This window comes from Ctenopharyngodon idella, chromosome 13, assembly GCF_019924925.1.
Source record: "Ctenopharyngodon idella isolate HZGC_01 chromosome 13, HZGC01, whole genome shotgun sequence".
Lineage (NCBI taxonomy): Eukaryota > Metazoa > Chordata > Actinopteri > Cypriniformes > Xenocyprididae > Ctenopharyngodon > Ctenopharyngodon idella.
The window spans coordinates 22,307,496-22,324,555 of record NC_067232.1 but is presented as its reverse complement, the minus strand read 5'-3'; the positions used below and the strand labels follow the sequence as shown (position 1 = coordinate 22,324,555).

The following is a 17,060-nucleotide window of genomic DNA, read 5'->3' as shown; positions in this document are numbered from 1 at the left end:
ATCTCACAATTCTGACTTCATATCACGCAATTCTGACTTTATTAATTCTGACTTTATAACTCTCAATTGAGAAAAAAGTCAGAATTGTGAGATAAAAAGTTGCAATTACCTTTTTTGTTTTATTTAGTGGTGGAAACAAGCTTCCATAGCGGCCCTCATGTAAATGCATACGATATTCAGTATTTTAGTTAGCAACATGCTAAAATCACTCAGAAAACCTCAGTGCGTGCCCAGAAATGTCTTTGCAAACAAGTCTCTTATGCTCACCAAGGTTTATATTTTAACATGTAATTTATTCTTGTGTATGGCTGTATGCCTGACATCAGTGAGACGGGGCATTAATTAAATCCACTTCTCTGTCAGTGACTCATTATTTTAATGAGTCAGTCGTTTACACTGAGTGAAGTTTAGCATTGCTGTTATTTTCCTGTCCGTCCACATCACGCCTCACCCCCGTTTGGTCCCTGACGTTCATAATGAATCAATGAAGAATGAAAAACTCTAGTTTCAAGGACTTTTCACAAAAGAAATTCGTCTGTGGTCATTAAAAACATCCCACAGGACAGAAAATCACAAATGAAATCGCCTTTAAGATGATCTGAGCAGCTATAGCTCTCTACTCTTAGTGTGTCAACTATTGCTTTTTATTTCTCCTAAGAAATTATGAGAGAAACGTCTGAGGCAAACATTGATATTTAATGTCATATGGGGTCCAAAAGTCTGGGATCTCTAGTCTCTTTCTGATGGACCTGGTGTCACTTTTACTCCATGCTGCTGATAAATGAGCAGAGCCTGTTTAAAAAGACCATTGACTGGTCAATTACACTGATGAAAGCCAACAATCGAGGTCTTTCTCTGCCGGTCATAAGAAGGACTGAATCGGAGAGTATCTGGTCAATGGCAGGGTGTCGCTTCCACTGCTCTGTGTCACAGAGGTCGTGACCCGCTCCTGTAGCCTGTCCCGCTGTCAACATTTGAACACGTCACAGGTCAATCTCACTTGACTCTATGGGACAAGAACGAAGAAATCAATGTGTACTAACAGGCGTCTCACATTCTCAATAGTCTGTATCGTTGCCTGAACCCAAGAAACACTTAATTTTATCAACAAAAAAAAGTACAAAAAAATTCCCTATACACTACCAGAATAATTAAAGATTTTTAATGCTTTTGAAAGAAGTCTCTTATGCTCACCAAAATAAATTAACCCTTAAACTGTGTTGAAAACCCTTTGAAAACCTTTGATGTTTTGACCGGCCTTTTAAAAATTGCTTGTAAAGTCACTAGTTATGCTATATTATCACCAAATATTGGATTCTATCTTTTTGTCAACTTGTTTTCTTTCAATTAGGACCGGTTTTGTATTATACATTGTATTATATACTGTATAAACCTGTCCTAATTTGAAGAATCACAAGATTGAATCCAATATTTGGTGATAATATAGTATAACGGAAGATTTATAAGCTATTTTTTGTAGGCTGGTCATTTTTGACCGGAAACACCACAAGTGTAACAAGGTGGGGGAAAAAATACAAAAATTATCCCCCAAATTTTGGGAAATGTTATACTCCGTGTGAGCAAAGTCAGTAAGTTTTAGTCCAATGCAATAACATTAACGAAAACATTAACGTTCTTTTCTCTGAGGTTTGACCCGGTGTCATGGGAAACTCTCTGTCCAAATGTGTCCCGAGGGCCGTTTCTGACCATCTCTCTTGTTATTGTCACCACTGGCCTGTAGCCTCAGAGGTCACGACCTCTCTCAGTATTCACTGATTCATATGAGGACGCTGGAATCCTATATCCCGTCCCAGGGCACTAAGGATGTGTTTGTCAAATGTGCTGAATACTGAGAAACAAGAGCTCTTCACTGAAGCAAACGTTTCATAATATCATAAAGAAACAGTTCAGGTTGTGTAGTCTTGATGTGCAGCATTTGTCTCGATTCTGATCATTTCACATTCATGCATTTGTACTTATTCACCATGCTTGTTTTTTATTTCTGAATAGATGTGAGTGTTTTACTCATGAACAGGTGTCCGGTATGGAGTGTTTGTAGTCGCGTTCGGGTCTCCAGTGATCTTTTATATCTTTTACTGTGGTCTTTGATCTGTGTGGCTTCAAAGGTGAAACCCTACACGTGTGTTTTGATCACGGCTCGCCTCGCAGCGCTTTTACAGGAAAGTTCTGCTCTTGTGGTCGGTCCTTCTGTTCTGCTCTCAGGTTAAAATGTGTAAATCTAGTATAAATATAAATACAAATCTGATAAGCAGTTTTACCTGTATTTGATCTGTCAATCAATTTAAAAAATAACTGAATTAATAATTTAACTAACTGCAAATAATTCAATATGCAAACAAAGGGTTAAATGTGTACATCTGTGTAAAGCAGTTTTGACTGTATTTCAGCTGGCAATCAATAAAAAATTAACTGAATTAATTATAATTTCATTAATTGCAAATCATTCAATATGCAAACAAAGGGTTAAATGTGTAAATATGATATAAATATAAATCTTATAAGCAGTTTTGACTGTATTTCAGCTGGCAATCTATTAAAAAGTGAACCAAATTATAATTTCATTGCAAATCAATGAATACGCAAACAAAGGGTTAAATGTGTAAATTTGATATAAAATGAAATTATTTGTTAAACTAATTGCAAATATTTCAATATTGCAATCATTATTTTCTGAAAAAATGAACAAGCCCTTAAATGAAGAGCATTCATTCATTTTAGTTGAATTATCATTAACATTAATATAAAACAGCTTTTACCTTTGAAAAACAAATTTCAAGACTCCTGAATTCTGTTCCATCCTTTTTAACAAAATATTGTGCTGGCTTCAGTTTCCGAAGTCTATCCTTTATGCATTTACTAATTCAATATCTCAGACTAATATATGCTGCCCTCTCGCTCTTTATTCTCCACATGCTGTTTTGTTCAGAGTGCATCTCTCGTTTGTTGTATCCTGAGCCAGTGGTTAATTGGCGGCACGCCTGTCTGTTGTGATTCAGCTCAATGTGTGAGGAAGCTTGTTGTACACTATAATATATTAAAAGGGTGCTCACAAAAGCTCTCTCGCTCTTTTCTATACGGCCGAGACTGTGTAAACCCCCCTGGGCTTCATTCAGGGAGGGGTCGGACATTTAGCGTCTGCTCTCTATGAATGCATGTCAGCGATATGGAAATGAAAGCCGATTCGAAGGCGTCCAAACATGCTTATTCAGTAAGGCTTTGTGTTGACGGCTCTGTCAATGAGTGAAGAAGAACACACACATACACCATCCTCACCATCTGTATGTGTTGGCACCGGATGGAGGGGCTCTTATGGGCAGACGCTCGTGGTTATGACCAAGTCTGTTCTGCAAGCTAAGATAAAGCAGACTTATAAAAATTGCTTCTGTCCATTTTCGCTGAGGCTAAACTCATCTTTAGTGCGCACAAGGGAACGGCACTGAAAGCAATTTTAGAGGAAAATGGATAAAAAGCAGGATACAAAATCACTGGGCGTAATGATGCTCTGGTGTTAAATGCTATTAGTCCAACTAAAAGAGAATGAGTCAACATTTATGCAGAATCTTTAGTAGGCTAATATTACCTCAAATATAATGCAATTACTTTTCTAAGCAAACAAACTCACCCATCGGACTGTTAAACAGATGAGAAAAATCTTTTGTTGAAGAAGCAGAATGTCATAGAAGCTTCAGGGTGGAATTATTTTACTATTTTATTTTAATTAGCAACTGTATATTAACATCAGTGCAACACAATGCAATGAAACCAACCAGAATACACTAGCAACTGCATAGCAACACCCTGGAAACCACCCAAAACATCCTAGCAATCACATAGCAACATACTAACAGATTAACTGCATGGCAGCATCCTAGCGATGTAGCCACCCAGAATACCCTAGCAACTGCATAGCAACACCCTGGAAACCACCCAAAACATTCTAGCAATTGCATAGTAACAAACAAACAACTTCTCAGAATTCCTTAGCAAATGCATAGCAACATCCTAGCAATACAGCCACCCAGAATACCCTAGCAATCACTTAGCAACATACTAACAGCCCCTCTGAACGCATTATTGTCAATTACATAGCAGCATCCTAGCGATGTAGCCACCCAGAATACCCTAGCAACTGCATAGCAACACCCTGGAAACCACCAAAAACATCCTAGCAATTGCATAGCAACACACAAACAACCCCTCAGAATTCCTTACCAACTGCATAACAGCATCCTACAAATGCAGCCACCCAGAATACCCTAGCATCCGCATAGCAACACCCTGGCAACCACCCAAACATCCTAGCGATCACATAGCAACATACTATCAGCCCCTCAGAATGCATTAGCAACTGCATAGCAACATTCTTGCAAAGTAACCACCAAGAATACCCTAGCAACTGCATAGCAACACCCTGGCAACCACCCAAACATCCTAACAATTGCATAGCAACACACAAACAACACCTCAGAATTCCTTACCAACTGCATAGCAACATCCTAGCAATGCAGTCACCAAGAATATCCTAGCAACTGCATAGCAACACCTTGGCAACCACCCAAACATCCTAGAAATCATATAGCAACACACTAGCAGCCCCTCAGAATGCCTTAGCAACTGCTTAACGACACTCTAGCAGTACAACCAACCAGAATACCCTAGCAACTGCATAGCAACACCCTGCCAACCACCCAAACATCCTAACAGCCCCTCAGAATGCATTAGCAACGGCATAGCAAAATTTTTGTGAAGTAACCACCCAGAATACCCTAGGAACTGCATAGCAACACCCTGGCAAGCACTTAAACATCCTAGAAATCACATAGCAACATACTAACAGCCCCTCCGAATGCATTAGCAACTGCATAGCAACATCCTAGCAATGCAGTCACCCAGAATACCCTAGCAACTGCATAGCAACACCCTGGAAACCATCCAAAACATCCTAGCATTTGCATAGCAACACACAAACAACACCTCAGAATTCCTTAGCAACTGCATAGCAACATCCTAACAATGCAGTCACCCAGAATACCCTAGCAACTGCATTGCAACACCCTGGAAACCATCCAGAACATCCTAGCATTTGCATAGCAACACACAAACAACACCTCAGAATTCCTTAGCAACTGCATAGCAACATCCTAACAATGCAGCCACCAAGAATACCCTAGCAACTGTATAGCAACACCCTGCCAACCACCCAAACATCCTAACAGTCCCTCAGAATGCATTAACAACTGCATAGCAACACTCTTGCAAATTAACCACCCAGAATTCCCTAGCAACTGCATATCAATATAGTAACATCTACTTAACAACTGCATAGCAACGACCAAGCAACAAGCTACAAAACGTTGTAGTGAGTTTTGCATGGGCAAAACTTTGGAAAAGGTAAATATATAGTCTTTATTAACTGAATGTGAATGCCCTTTCATGTGAAACATATTTTTATTCATGGTTAAACTTATTTCCCAAGGCACATGTCATCCACTGGCTGGTTATGCAAGAAGACATGAGTTTAGTTAAAGGGATAAACACAGATGCATATAGTGTCGGCCGTCTCTGGCAGAGATGCCCGTCGCAGTGGGTGAGGTATGGGACAGGCATTGGCACGGCCCCCATCAGCACTATTATGTAATCCATCTGTGCTGCCGCTGCAGGCGATTGGCACTGCCTTTAAGAGAATAGCGACGGGGTGACCCTCACCAGTCCCCTGACAGCCACAACTCTACCCACAATCCCATTCTCAATCTGTCTGGCTCTCTGCAGCCCTTCACCTTCAAATGACCTGGAACAAATACAAACACATGGTAATTCAGAAATATAAACTTCAAAAGTAAAGGACATGACATCCGCCAATAGCAAACCACAACCATTCAATCAATTCCACATGGACAAAATAAGCCCCGCCCTACATTTGTTCTTGTTTGGGAAGCTGTTTCACTCGGATATACATCACAATAGAGAAGAAAAGACTACCACAACTTTAAAAGTGATGTTTGAGCACATTTTAGGGGGCCGTTCACAGAAGACACATTCTTGAGTCAGGATATGCAAGTAAAATAGGATGTAAATGTCATTTCATGATCAATTTTAATATGAGCAGTAACTAGAAATATGATGTTTATACACACTAAAACACAGACTTCAACAGATGATTCTTCAGTCAGAGACCTGCGTCTGATGGTGGACGTCAGTGCAGAGATGAAACTGGCACAGAATTATCTGTGACGCACATCTCGCCTGGCAGTGGCCTTTTCTCCTTCCTTTTGCATTTGGAAAAGCTGTTTACCAACTGGCCCGTTCATCATCTCTAGACCTCAGTCCTGCAAAAACTCACAATTATATTTCTAGTTGAGTTTTGTTTGTGGATGAGGTCTGATCGCAGCATATCTATGAGGGAATCTTCACTAATTAATGCAAATGCAATGGTAGAGAGATGAATTTTTAATTGGATTTCACAACACTATAGATTTAACTCGAGAACATGACCTTCAAGAGCACTTTCTGCTTAAATTCCTGGCCATTGGCCATCTGACTGTGATCATTAATTTTTTTTTGCATTCTCTAACAATATTACATGCATTAATGTCAATATGTTTGGGATGTTTTGAGTTAAGGGAACTTAAAAAAATGTAGACTTTGTTTGCTACTTTAACAGTTGTGGTTAGATTAATAGCATTGCACTGGCCATCTGTGATCATGCTGAATGATTTTTTTGGCATTTTTTAATAATACTGTATGCATTACTGTCAATACTTTAAGGAATGTTCAAGAAAAAGTATCATAAAAGTGATATTCGTCCTTCTGTGTTCTAAAGACAGACAGTCAGACATTTTTAGGCATATTAAGGCACACGTTTCCATATTTGAGGTGACAAATAAAACATCTGGAAGCCTGACTGTGTTTTCCTCTCAAATATTAATTTATTTTCCTGTTTAATTGGAAACATAGATACAGGAAGCACACGTCTCAGCAAGAGGAAAGGTCGGCGCCTTAGTGGCCTCTTTATCGAATTGAAGCATCATTCATCCACAGTCTCCGTGACTCTCACGCTCCCTTCCTCCAGGACGCTCGCTCCGAATCAATAATGCAGAGGTCGATCCATTATGTGACGTGTTTGAGAGAGAAATGCTTATTCACATGCATGTATTTAACACATATGACACACTGCACCATATTGAAAGAACGGAGCGCCCGAAGGGCTTGTTGGCTAACAAAAATGAAAATGACTTAAATATATTATCAGTAGCTTATCAGTTCCTCCTCATTCACTTCAGGCACTCCTGTACAGCAGACACAATGTCATCAAAGATCGTGTCTCTGTTTTCCTTTGTGACCTGTGGGAGGAAAAACAAACAGCAGAGATTAACTGGAATTGGACATTTTCTGAAGAAAATAAGAACGGAAAAGATGAGCAATTGTGAAATGAGCACAAATAAGAGCTGATTTGTTTGTTAAACATCCATTGCAGATAGTTCCCAGCTTAAGTGTCCATGATTGTTCCCACTTGTTTGTGATTAATAAGATTTTTTTTAAACATCATTTGAGTCAGTTTGCACTCATAAAGAGCAAGTTTTAGTGGATCAATAACTAGAAATGTCTGTATCTTAATATTTTCCCAGCTAGGCAATTGAAAAATGACAATTAAAAAAAATATGATTTAAAAATTCCAGGTTTTCCATGACTGTAGGAACTATAATTGCATGAAACTAAACCTAAAACATGTCAACACTAGCTGTTTCCATCCAAAGATGCGAATTTAACTTTTATCGCATCAATCATTTGCGAATAAAGCATCCAGTGAAAGAGAACAAAATCATCACTTCCTGATAAACTGACGCTAAATATCATTAAGAAAAATGAAAGTTGCGGCATAGAAGCCACTGTATATAATAATTTTCGTATGAATTATTTGCGCCTCAGAACGCACAGACGAAACACAATAAACGCTGTCATGTTATCTTGCATTCAGATGCCTGGTGTTTGTGAACGCAGTCGTGTGAGGAGCTTCTGGGAAGGAATTATACCGACCAAAACAGCATTTCAGATGCTGGGCAATGAGATCGATCTGCTGGTTGTTCCAGTAATCCCTTCCAATCGAAAAGTCACATCTTTTTTGATGCGCATCAAGAGATTTATTTGGTAAAAGTGTTTCCATCGTAGTTTATGTGCATGTTTTGTATTGCATAAAAAATTTATCCAACTCAGTTGAATGCATACGTTTTTTTAATGCAAATTTTTTTAGAATTTATGCCCATCTTGGGGTTTTCATCCAGCTTTTTAAAAAAAAATTTTTTTATGCGATATCCCAAAATGCACATAAAAATAGGTGGATGGAAACATAGCTACTGAAGTTGAATGATGTAATTCAAACGGTCTTTTTGCTAACTTGTAATCACGGCACATGTGTATATATATGTACACTGAAATTTGAGCTCTTTATAATGCTGTCAGCTACGAATATATATAAAAGTAGAAGTTATTCAAAGGGGCTATGTGTAGAATTCAAAAACCCTTGTTATTAGCGACACCGGTGGCCATTAAGTGAACTGCAGCCAGCAACTTGCTGCTCGTGCTCGCACTCATAACACACAAGAGACAGAACATGATTCAATGCCCTGATATACTCATGAGAAGTTCTTTTTCGTTCTTCGCTTAGAAGTAAAAAGATGTTGAAAATATCTTTGCAGCGATATACTGTTAACGAACATCCAGACGCCGTCCATGCTGATGAGAGCGACGTTTAGATGAATATGTAAATATGTGCTGCACGCTTTCCTCTCAATAACAAAATAAACACACAAAAATGACAGCGGTGAGAAAACAGCAGGTAAGAAAGCATCTAATCATAGCGATGTAGATGTTTGAACCAGCTCTGTGATTCACCGCATCATGTCGACGGATGAGGTCGATAAAATTACACTGTTATGATGCAGTAGTTTGATTATAAAGTATATTTAAGACTATTTTTGAGACTATATAGATCTGACTATGTGAGAATATAGTTTGAATGAATCATTGACATTACAGTACAGAACAGCTCTTTTATCCTAAACATTGTATAAGCATTAACTTCATGTGTCATTGAAAGGAAGAGAGGATCTTGGGAGCGTGTAAACGTCACATCCTTTTGATTTTCTCAGCAAAAACGAGTCCTTCACATTAAAATCAGTCGACAGGCTTTCAGAGACAACCTAGGAAGTTGGGGAAGGTCTCGTTTTTTTAAGTTTCATTACAAGCTGTTCACACATTGGCAATAAAAAAAGCGATTAATACATAAAAATGGTTACATATATAGACTTTTTAAATACTTATTTCTCAGAACACTTTCACCACGCAGTTAGGAAGAATATTCAGTAAACATGAGGAATTGTGGAATGCATAGAATTTGGTGAACAATGCAAGTGTGAATTCTGTGGAGCTTCTGTTGATGTGGGCGCAGATTCCATACAGGCCGAACAATAAGAGTTGTAAAGGAATCTGTGTTATCAACCATCAAATCAGCACACAACACACAAACCTGCACTGGGGTTCACACCGTATGTTTCCACATACCTCGGAGCAGACGCCTGGATTCATCACAAGCTGGTCTAGACACACAGGATGATGACTCATGGATGAATGGTCAAATGTAGCCACACTTCCATTTTTCTTTTTGAGTAGGCCAGCATGCATCATATATCTCTTGGGGAAATTTGTGCATTGCACTTTTGGTGAAAAATATTTAGGCCTAATTTTAAAGGGGACCAATTATGACCCTTTCACAAGATGTGATACGAGTCTCTGGTGACCCCAGAATGTGTCTGTGAAGTTTCAGCTCAAAATCCCCCACAGATCATTTATTATAGCTTGTCAAATTTGACCCTATTTGGGTGTGAGCAAAAACACACCGTTTTTGTGTGCGTCCCTTTAAATGCAAATGAGCTGCTGCTCCCGCCCCCTTTCCAGAAGAGGGCGGAGCTTTAACAGCTCACGCTTCGGTCGCTCAACAACAACAAAGCTGGAGAATCTCACGCAGCCAAAATGAGGATTGTCAGTAACGGTGTTCAGCCTTACATTGTTCAAACCGGAGTCGACACTGATGGAGAGACTCAGGAAGAAGTTACAACTTTTAGACGTTTCTGAATGGTTAGTGGATAAATTTATGTAGTTGCTGTGGAGTTGATTCAACTCATCCACTAGCATGTGCCGTCATGTTAATCTTTTGTGTTGAATTGACCCTCGTTTGTGAAGCAGTCCGGCGTAAAATGACGGCATGACAACAACACTCTACTACAACAACTCTTCCTCTTCTCTAAAGCAGCCCAACATGGCCTCACCCCCTTTGTTGTGTGTTCTCGGGGGCGGGGTTTATGTAAATTTTAGGGTTAGTGATGTCACTAACCCGGGAAGAAGCTTGTTGTAGTCCCTACCAGCCATTTGTTGTAGTCCTTAAAAAGTGATTTTGTAAAGAAATATCTCCTTTGCATTGAACTTTGAGCGTCGTAACTTTGCAGATGTTGTTTATGCTCAAACAGCAACATTACACACTAACTAAAGTTAAAAAAGTGAAATCATATTAAAGGACCCCTTTAAAACGGTAATCCAAATGGATGAAAATTTTATATACAAATCAAATATATAAATCCTAAATTTATCATAGGGTTATATAAATTCTTTGAACAAACTATAATTTTTTCCATCTAGTGATCCGCAGTATTTCTCTACAGTAGTTGCATGTAAATCAAAGGTGCCAAGGATGTTTGCATGGAAAATTCCAGTGAGGTAAAACATATTTTTACCATAAATATCTTGACGTCCTGTCTGTTGCGCACTTCCTCCACCAGCGTGAGAGGTTTTCCTTTAGGAACAGGGATGGTGCCCAGGATTGAACAGCTGGAGCCGTCCAGAGTCTGTCTCACCGCACGGATAAACGCTTGGCTGAACAGCTCCATCTTCCCGATCTCATCGATGACAAACACCCTCTTGCTTCCCTCACACATCTGTTCGATAAGGACAACGAATAATGAAACTAAATCTGAAGAAACTCAAATCTGAACATGTTTACCACACTCTCTGCATGCCGTTTTACAGTGTCACTGAAGGGAAAAGTTAATTTAGTAACCCTTATGTTGTTCCAAACCCATATGATTTTCTTTCATTCATGGAACACAAAAGTTCAACCACAAAAGCAGACCGTAACTGAAATTTAAAATGGAAAATATCAACTATTTCAAAATATTAAAAACTATCTCAAAGATACTAAAATAACACTGAAGTTCATTCAAAGGTCTCAGGGCTCGTACACGGCGCATCCTACACTAACTAGCAAAGATGATTAACATGAAGGCTCTGGCTCCAGACACACTAAATGTGTCAGTCAGGAATGCATGACTATGGCTCACAGACAGATGAAATATGTGTTTGTATATGATGGTAGCAGCATAGTGGTGAAGATATGGAAGTTCAAACCTGAAATGACAAACTGGAGAGCTGCTAAATTTTCCAATGAATAAGAACTTAAAGGGGTCATGACAAATCAAATTTACCTTGATCTTTTGTCATACAAGAGGTTTTTGTACCATTAAAACATCCCGCCAGTTTCAGCGCTTAAAACGTCCTCCTCATTATAAACGAAGCATTTATGTAATCAAGCTCCAAAAATGGCTCGTTTGGATATTGTGGGATCTGTGACGTCACACGGGCAAATACATTTCCATATGACTTCCTCCAGAGCAAGACATCGACGAATAGCTATACATCATCGCACCATAGGCCCCGCCCACCATCACTCATTCGCTTAACGGCTGACATTTGCCTACACTGGATGTGAGCGTCGCGTCAAAAGCAAATGGAAGAGTGAAAGCTTTGACACGTCCAGTTTAGACAGCTGGTTTGTGTCTCTGTACAGACTTCAGAAGGATCCCAGCATCAGGAACATGTGGATGGTTTATTTTAATGGCGTCTCGGATCGTGTCTGAGGAGTATATGTTTATTTGGAGCATTTGTTTTATAAACGAGGCACAGTGTAATGGAGAGTTTGCAAAGAAACTTTTGTTGACAGATGAAGCAGACAACTTGGATTTGACAGCAGCTCCATCACAAATCGCAAGTAAATTATTTCATTGTTTTGTCTGTAAATTTTGCTTTGTCTGGTCTAAATGGATAGCGAGTAGGCGTTGATATGCTATGCTGTAGGTAGGTACCCTTTGCAATGACGTTACCCAATCATAACAGTGACTGTTTACTGACAAGCCTTAAAGGGATAGTTCATCCAAAAATGAAAATTATCCCATGATTTACTCCCCCTCAAGCCATCCTAGGTGTATATGACTATCTTCTTTCAGACGAACACAATCTGAGATATATTTAAAAATATCCTGGCTCTTCCAAGCTTTATAATGGTAGTGAACGGAGGGCGTGTTTTAAAGCCCCCCAAAACTGCATCCATCCATCGTAAATATAATCCATACGACTCCAGGGGGTTAATAAAGGCCTTCTGAAGAGAAGCGATGGGTTTTTATAAGAAAAATATCCATATTTAAAACTTTATCACTATAATAACTGGACAGAATCATTTTTTCTGCATTTTTTTTTTTGTAATAAAGGTCCTAGATCACGTCATTTCTGTATTCACAACTTTCAAAAGTTTTCATGGAGTTTTTGTCTAGGCCTTTCATCAGCTGAACAAAAACAACAGTATAATCAGGCGTGCACATAACTGGTGAGCGTGGTAAAAATAAATTATGCGTACCAGAAAACGTGGAATACATGTGATTCGCGGATTAACTGCCAAGTTTAATCATCATAATGTGAAAGTTTATCATTTAGACGTGGTTTGTCTTGCCAATTTACACATTCAAACGATTTTAAACGCGGAAGAAGAGTCAAAAATCGGGACTCGCGCGGCTCATACACCTGAAGCGTGAGCATACTGAGAGAGAGAGAGAGAGAGAGAGAGAGAGGCTTTCAGACAGCGTTCGGACACAATCAATTCTTCTTTCAGGTTTACTTGCGCTTGAATGAACACATACACACAAAATTTTGTCAAAATACTTGCAAGTATTCTCTCGGTTATGTCATAAGTGAACGGCTGAGAAAGAAACCGGTGTATTCGGTCCACGCATTCGGTCTTAAAGTGACAGCAGCCTAATATTCCTGCTGTTGTCTGTGTCATTAGTGTTAATAAAATAAAAACAAAATATCATCATCTACCATGTTCGAGAGAAAAGAAGATAGAGAGGAGAGCAGTCAGGAGAAAAGTGATAAGGACAGCTTTTAGGATAAGTGTGTCACGTAAAGTGTGTGTACCAAGCAGCATCTCCAGGCGCTCCCTTGAAAACCAGACCTAAAAAAGTTATGTGCTTTTTTTGGTGATTTATGGAGCTTGAAAGCCCCCAAATCCTCTTTGTAAAGATTCTGCTAAACATCTTCTTTTGTGTTTTTCAAAGTCAGGTCAGGGACTTTCCCTGTAGTTAGTTCACCGCAAAAAAGATTTTCCGAAGTCGTAAATAAAATAATTATTGCAGTACGTTTTACAAGAAAATTTTTTCTACTTCAAAATTTTACGTTTAATTCAATGCGTTACATGCAGTTTCTTTGTTAAATTTACAAGCAATTTCTAAGTACTCACCATTTTTTTTCAGCATATAACATATCAGTTTAGATAAGAAAAAACACTAAATTATGAGCCTATTAGTATGCAAATAGGTTGTTTATATCATCCATCCATACATACGTTTCTGAAAAGAGGGAGTGCGAGACTCTCAAATGACTGAAGATCGACTGCGTACTGTCCGACCCTGTATTCACGTCCACCTGCGGCGGATTCAGTGCTGGGATCAAACAGACAGTGTGTTAGTGGACGACAACAGCACTAAAACACTAAGCAGTAAGACCTGTGGCTGATTGATAGATAGGCAAACAGAGATGATACCTGAGCCTGGACAGACGTCCTCTATCACCTGTGAGCGTGACCACATCAAAGCCCACTCTCCTGCCTCTCTCTCGGACCTCCTCCGTGTAGAATCCGCTGACGGAGACCCCGGTGGAGATCACGGCCTCACACACTTTCTTTACCAGAGTGGTCTTACCCACACCTGGCAGAGAAGAACACTTTGTTTTAATGGTAATTTGCCATCACCTTGAATCGATTTATTTGGTGATAATGACCATCTGACTGTACATGATCTTGCTGCATGGCTATTTACCAGATAAGTTAATACATGCACATATTAAAGGCACAATATGTAGTTTTTCGCCACTAGAGGTTGCCTATTGAGCTTGATGATGCCGAGATTGAGCATGGATTCATGGCGTCTTCACCTCACAGAAGAAACGGGACGGGACTTGGGCAGAAATCATGTTCATGGATGAGATTATTAACGTTGCTGTAGTATGAAGCAGAGCAGGGCAGAAACGAGGCCACGATTGCTAGTGAGAGACGAGCGCGATACGCCTTGAGAGCAGTGGGACTTTTATTATGCCACAGTCGCCGCTTCCGCTTCTTCCGGTCGAGCGTATGTGGGGTAAAGCAGCGCTGTTTATCATATTAGACACATTTGAGTGTGTTGAAAATTATGTTATAACGTTACTCTGTGCATTCGCCTGGTGGCTGCTGTGAGACACTTGTTGCACACTGCAGTAAACTAGATCGATATTAGGCATGGTAAAACATGGTACTCGTGGTAAATCAAGAAAACAACAAGACTAAACGTGTTGAGCTATATAGCATGATTCATTTTCTGTCTATAAATGTATCCAAACGCTTGTCTAATAAAATATATAATATATTAAAGCATCTTTGGTGTTTCCATAATTTCTACAAAATAAAACCAGAAATCGAGGGTAACGCGGGTATGATGTCATTGATAGGTGACGCATGGATGGACACGGTTAAATTTGCTTATTTCTCTAGATTTAAACATTCTTGGAAACATCTGGGATAATGTAAGTAAGTTAAAATATACAACATTGTTCTAGTGCTTTTGGGATTTTTTAATCCAAAATCTTACATATTGTGCCTTTAACTGATTGATGAAATACTGATTTGAAATTATTTTAGAAAGAAAATTGGTTGCTTGGGTCAGTGATCAGAATACTGTGATTGATTAATATCAATACAATTAATTGCATATCATTAAATTGATTAATATTAATATAATTTGCATATTAAAGTTGCTCCATATGCCATTTGATATTATTACTGCACTGTGGTAGTTCTTTCAAAAGTTTTGGCTTAAAAATCAAAGCTCAGAAGAGCTGCTATGTGTCAGGTTTGTAATAATAATAATAATAGTATGCAAAACGAGTCCTTATCTCTGAAGGCATGTCGTTCATACTTTCTAGAAGTGTAAATGTATACTATATTCGCGTTTATTCACATTTCCATGGCACACAGAACAAGATACATGACTTTTGGGTTTACTTCGTGAATTTATGATGCATTTTACCGGGAACGCCAGTCAGGAACACGTGCTTCATCGTTTACAGATGATTCCCGCTGCTTTCGTGCTTTAGTTCAGGCAGGTCAGGATCCCACACATGTACACTGCATACTATATTACTGCTACTTCCGGCAGCATGATTATGACGCAGGCGCTCGAGCGACTCAAGACTTTAAGTTTATAAGTGAGGAAAAATGTGTCTTGTGCAAGTTAATTGTGCAATAATTTAGTCATTCACCACGAGGAACATTAAATCATCTGCTATTTTTATGACAAAAAAAGTTAAAAGAAAGTATTTATTCTCACAGAGGTTTAAAAGAAAAGGAAAAATCGTAAATTATGTTGTCTAATAATTCTATTTATAGGAATTAATATTATATTAATTTACGTTTTATCCGATTATCTGCACTTTTATTTAAAAATTCATGCTGTTAAAAAACCCCGAACAAAAACAAATCACGCTTTAACTTAGGATTAGGATATTAAAGAATAGAAAATGTGTAGTTGGTGTTCTGCCAATAACTAAGAAATAATATAAATTTATATTAATGCTAGGCAAACGATTAATCGCATCCAAAATAAAAGTTTGTGTTTACATAATATATGTGTGTGCTGTGTATACTTATTTTGTATATTTAAATACACACACATACATGTATATATTTAAGAAATATTTGCATGTATATACTGTACATATATTTACATCACATAAATATTTTAGATATAAATATAACATTTTTTTCTTAAATATATACATGCATGTGTGTGTGTGTGTATTTATATATACATAATTATACACAGCGCACACACATATATTATGTAAACATAATGCGATTAATCGTTTGCCCAGCATTAATTTATATAAATCATAAAAATAAAATTATTATTTTCCACCTGTTGCCATCAGACGGTTCAATAACCAATCCTGTTGTGCCCACTTTCAGACTGTAACAAATATTTTTTATTTTTTATCAATTTGTTTTGTTTTTAACTCCAGCTAAATTATGTTTCACTGTCAACTGTTTCTGAGATTCATCAAATACAACATTACTGTTATGCTTAAATATTGAAGTGTATTCAGGGCATCAATTTTGTATAAAAAGCATGAAACATCTCGTTTATATCAAATATTGATTCAATATAATCCACATTCCCACTTTATCCATTTTAAATGACTTAAATGGGTTCATTACTCATTTACTAATAGATTGAAGGTTCTGCTTAAGGCCCTGGGTTCACTTCATTTTTTTACGCGTACGACCGTACGCTAATGTACACGCACAGTCTTATTTTACGCATACACGGGCATTTGACGCATGCACAGTTTTGAGCAATCTCTCGCCCCGAGTTACAACCCATGTAAACATCTTTGTATTCTTTCATGCTAAAGTTGAACAAATGAGGGTATTTTCTAACCTCTTCACACAATCTCTCGTCTATGTAGGACTCCATTGTCACTGTAGCTTGCATGAGTTCCGGTCTGTTCTGTTTATGCCGTTTTTCTTTAACTACCTTGTGAATCGACGCCACCTTGTGGATAAACTAATTACTGCAAAAAAATTAAATGCGCATGTGCAAACTGTGCGTATAAGTATGCATGGTTACAAAAAT

General features: G+C 38.3%; 1 protein-coding gene across 1 annotated transcript; it reads right to left on the bottom strand.

Annotated features, from left to right (window-relative positions):
• Positions 1-6,923: 6,923 nt before the first annotated feature.
• Positions 6,924-15,595, bottom strand: LOC127525437 (cancer-related nucleoside-triphosphatase-like). The gene is made up of 5 exons (XM_051917987.1): positions 15,456-15,595; positions 13,940-14,102; positions 13,742-13,838; positions 10,806-11,006; positions 6,924-7,361 (listed from the first exon to the last, which is right to left on the bottom strand). Exons 1-5 carry the CDS (start codon positions 15,484-15,486, stop codon positions 7,293-7,295), a joined length of 561 nt encoding a protein of 186 aa, XP_051773947.1. The 5' UTR covers positions 15,487-15,595; the 3' UTR covers positions 6,924-7,292.
• Between the last annotated feature and the right edge of the window lie 1,465 nt (positions 15,596-17,060).

Coding starts and splice junctions, on each gene's coding strand:
- LOC127525437 (XM_051917987.1), bottom strand. CDS start 15,486: ATGAAGCACGTGTTCCTGACTGGCGTTCCCG. Junction 13,839..13,939: donor GGACGTCTGTCCAGGCTCAG/GTATCATCTCTG, acceptor GTTTGATCCCAG/CACTGAATCCGCCGCAGGTG. Junction 11,007..13,741: donor CACTCCCTCTTTTCAGAAAC/GTATGTATGGAT, acceptor CTTATCGAACAG/ATGTGTGAGGGAAGCAAGAG.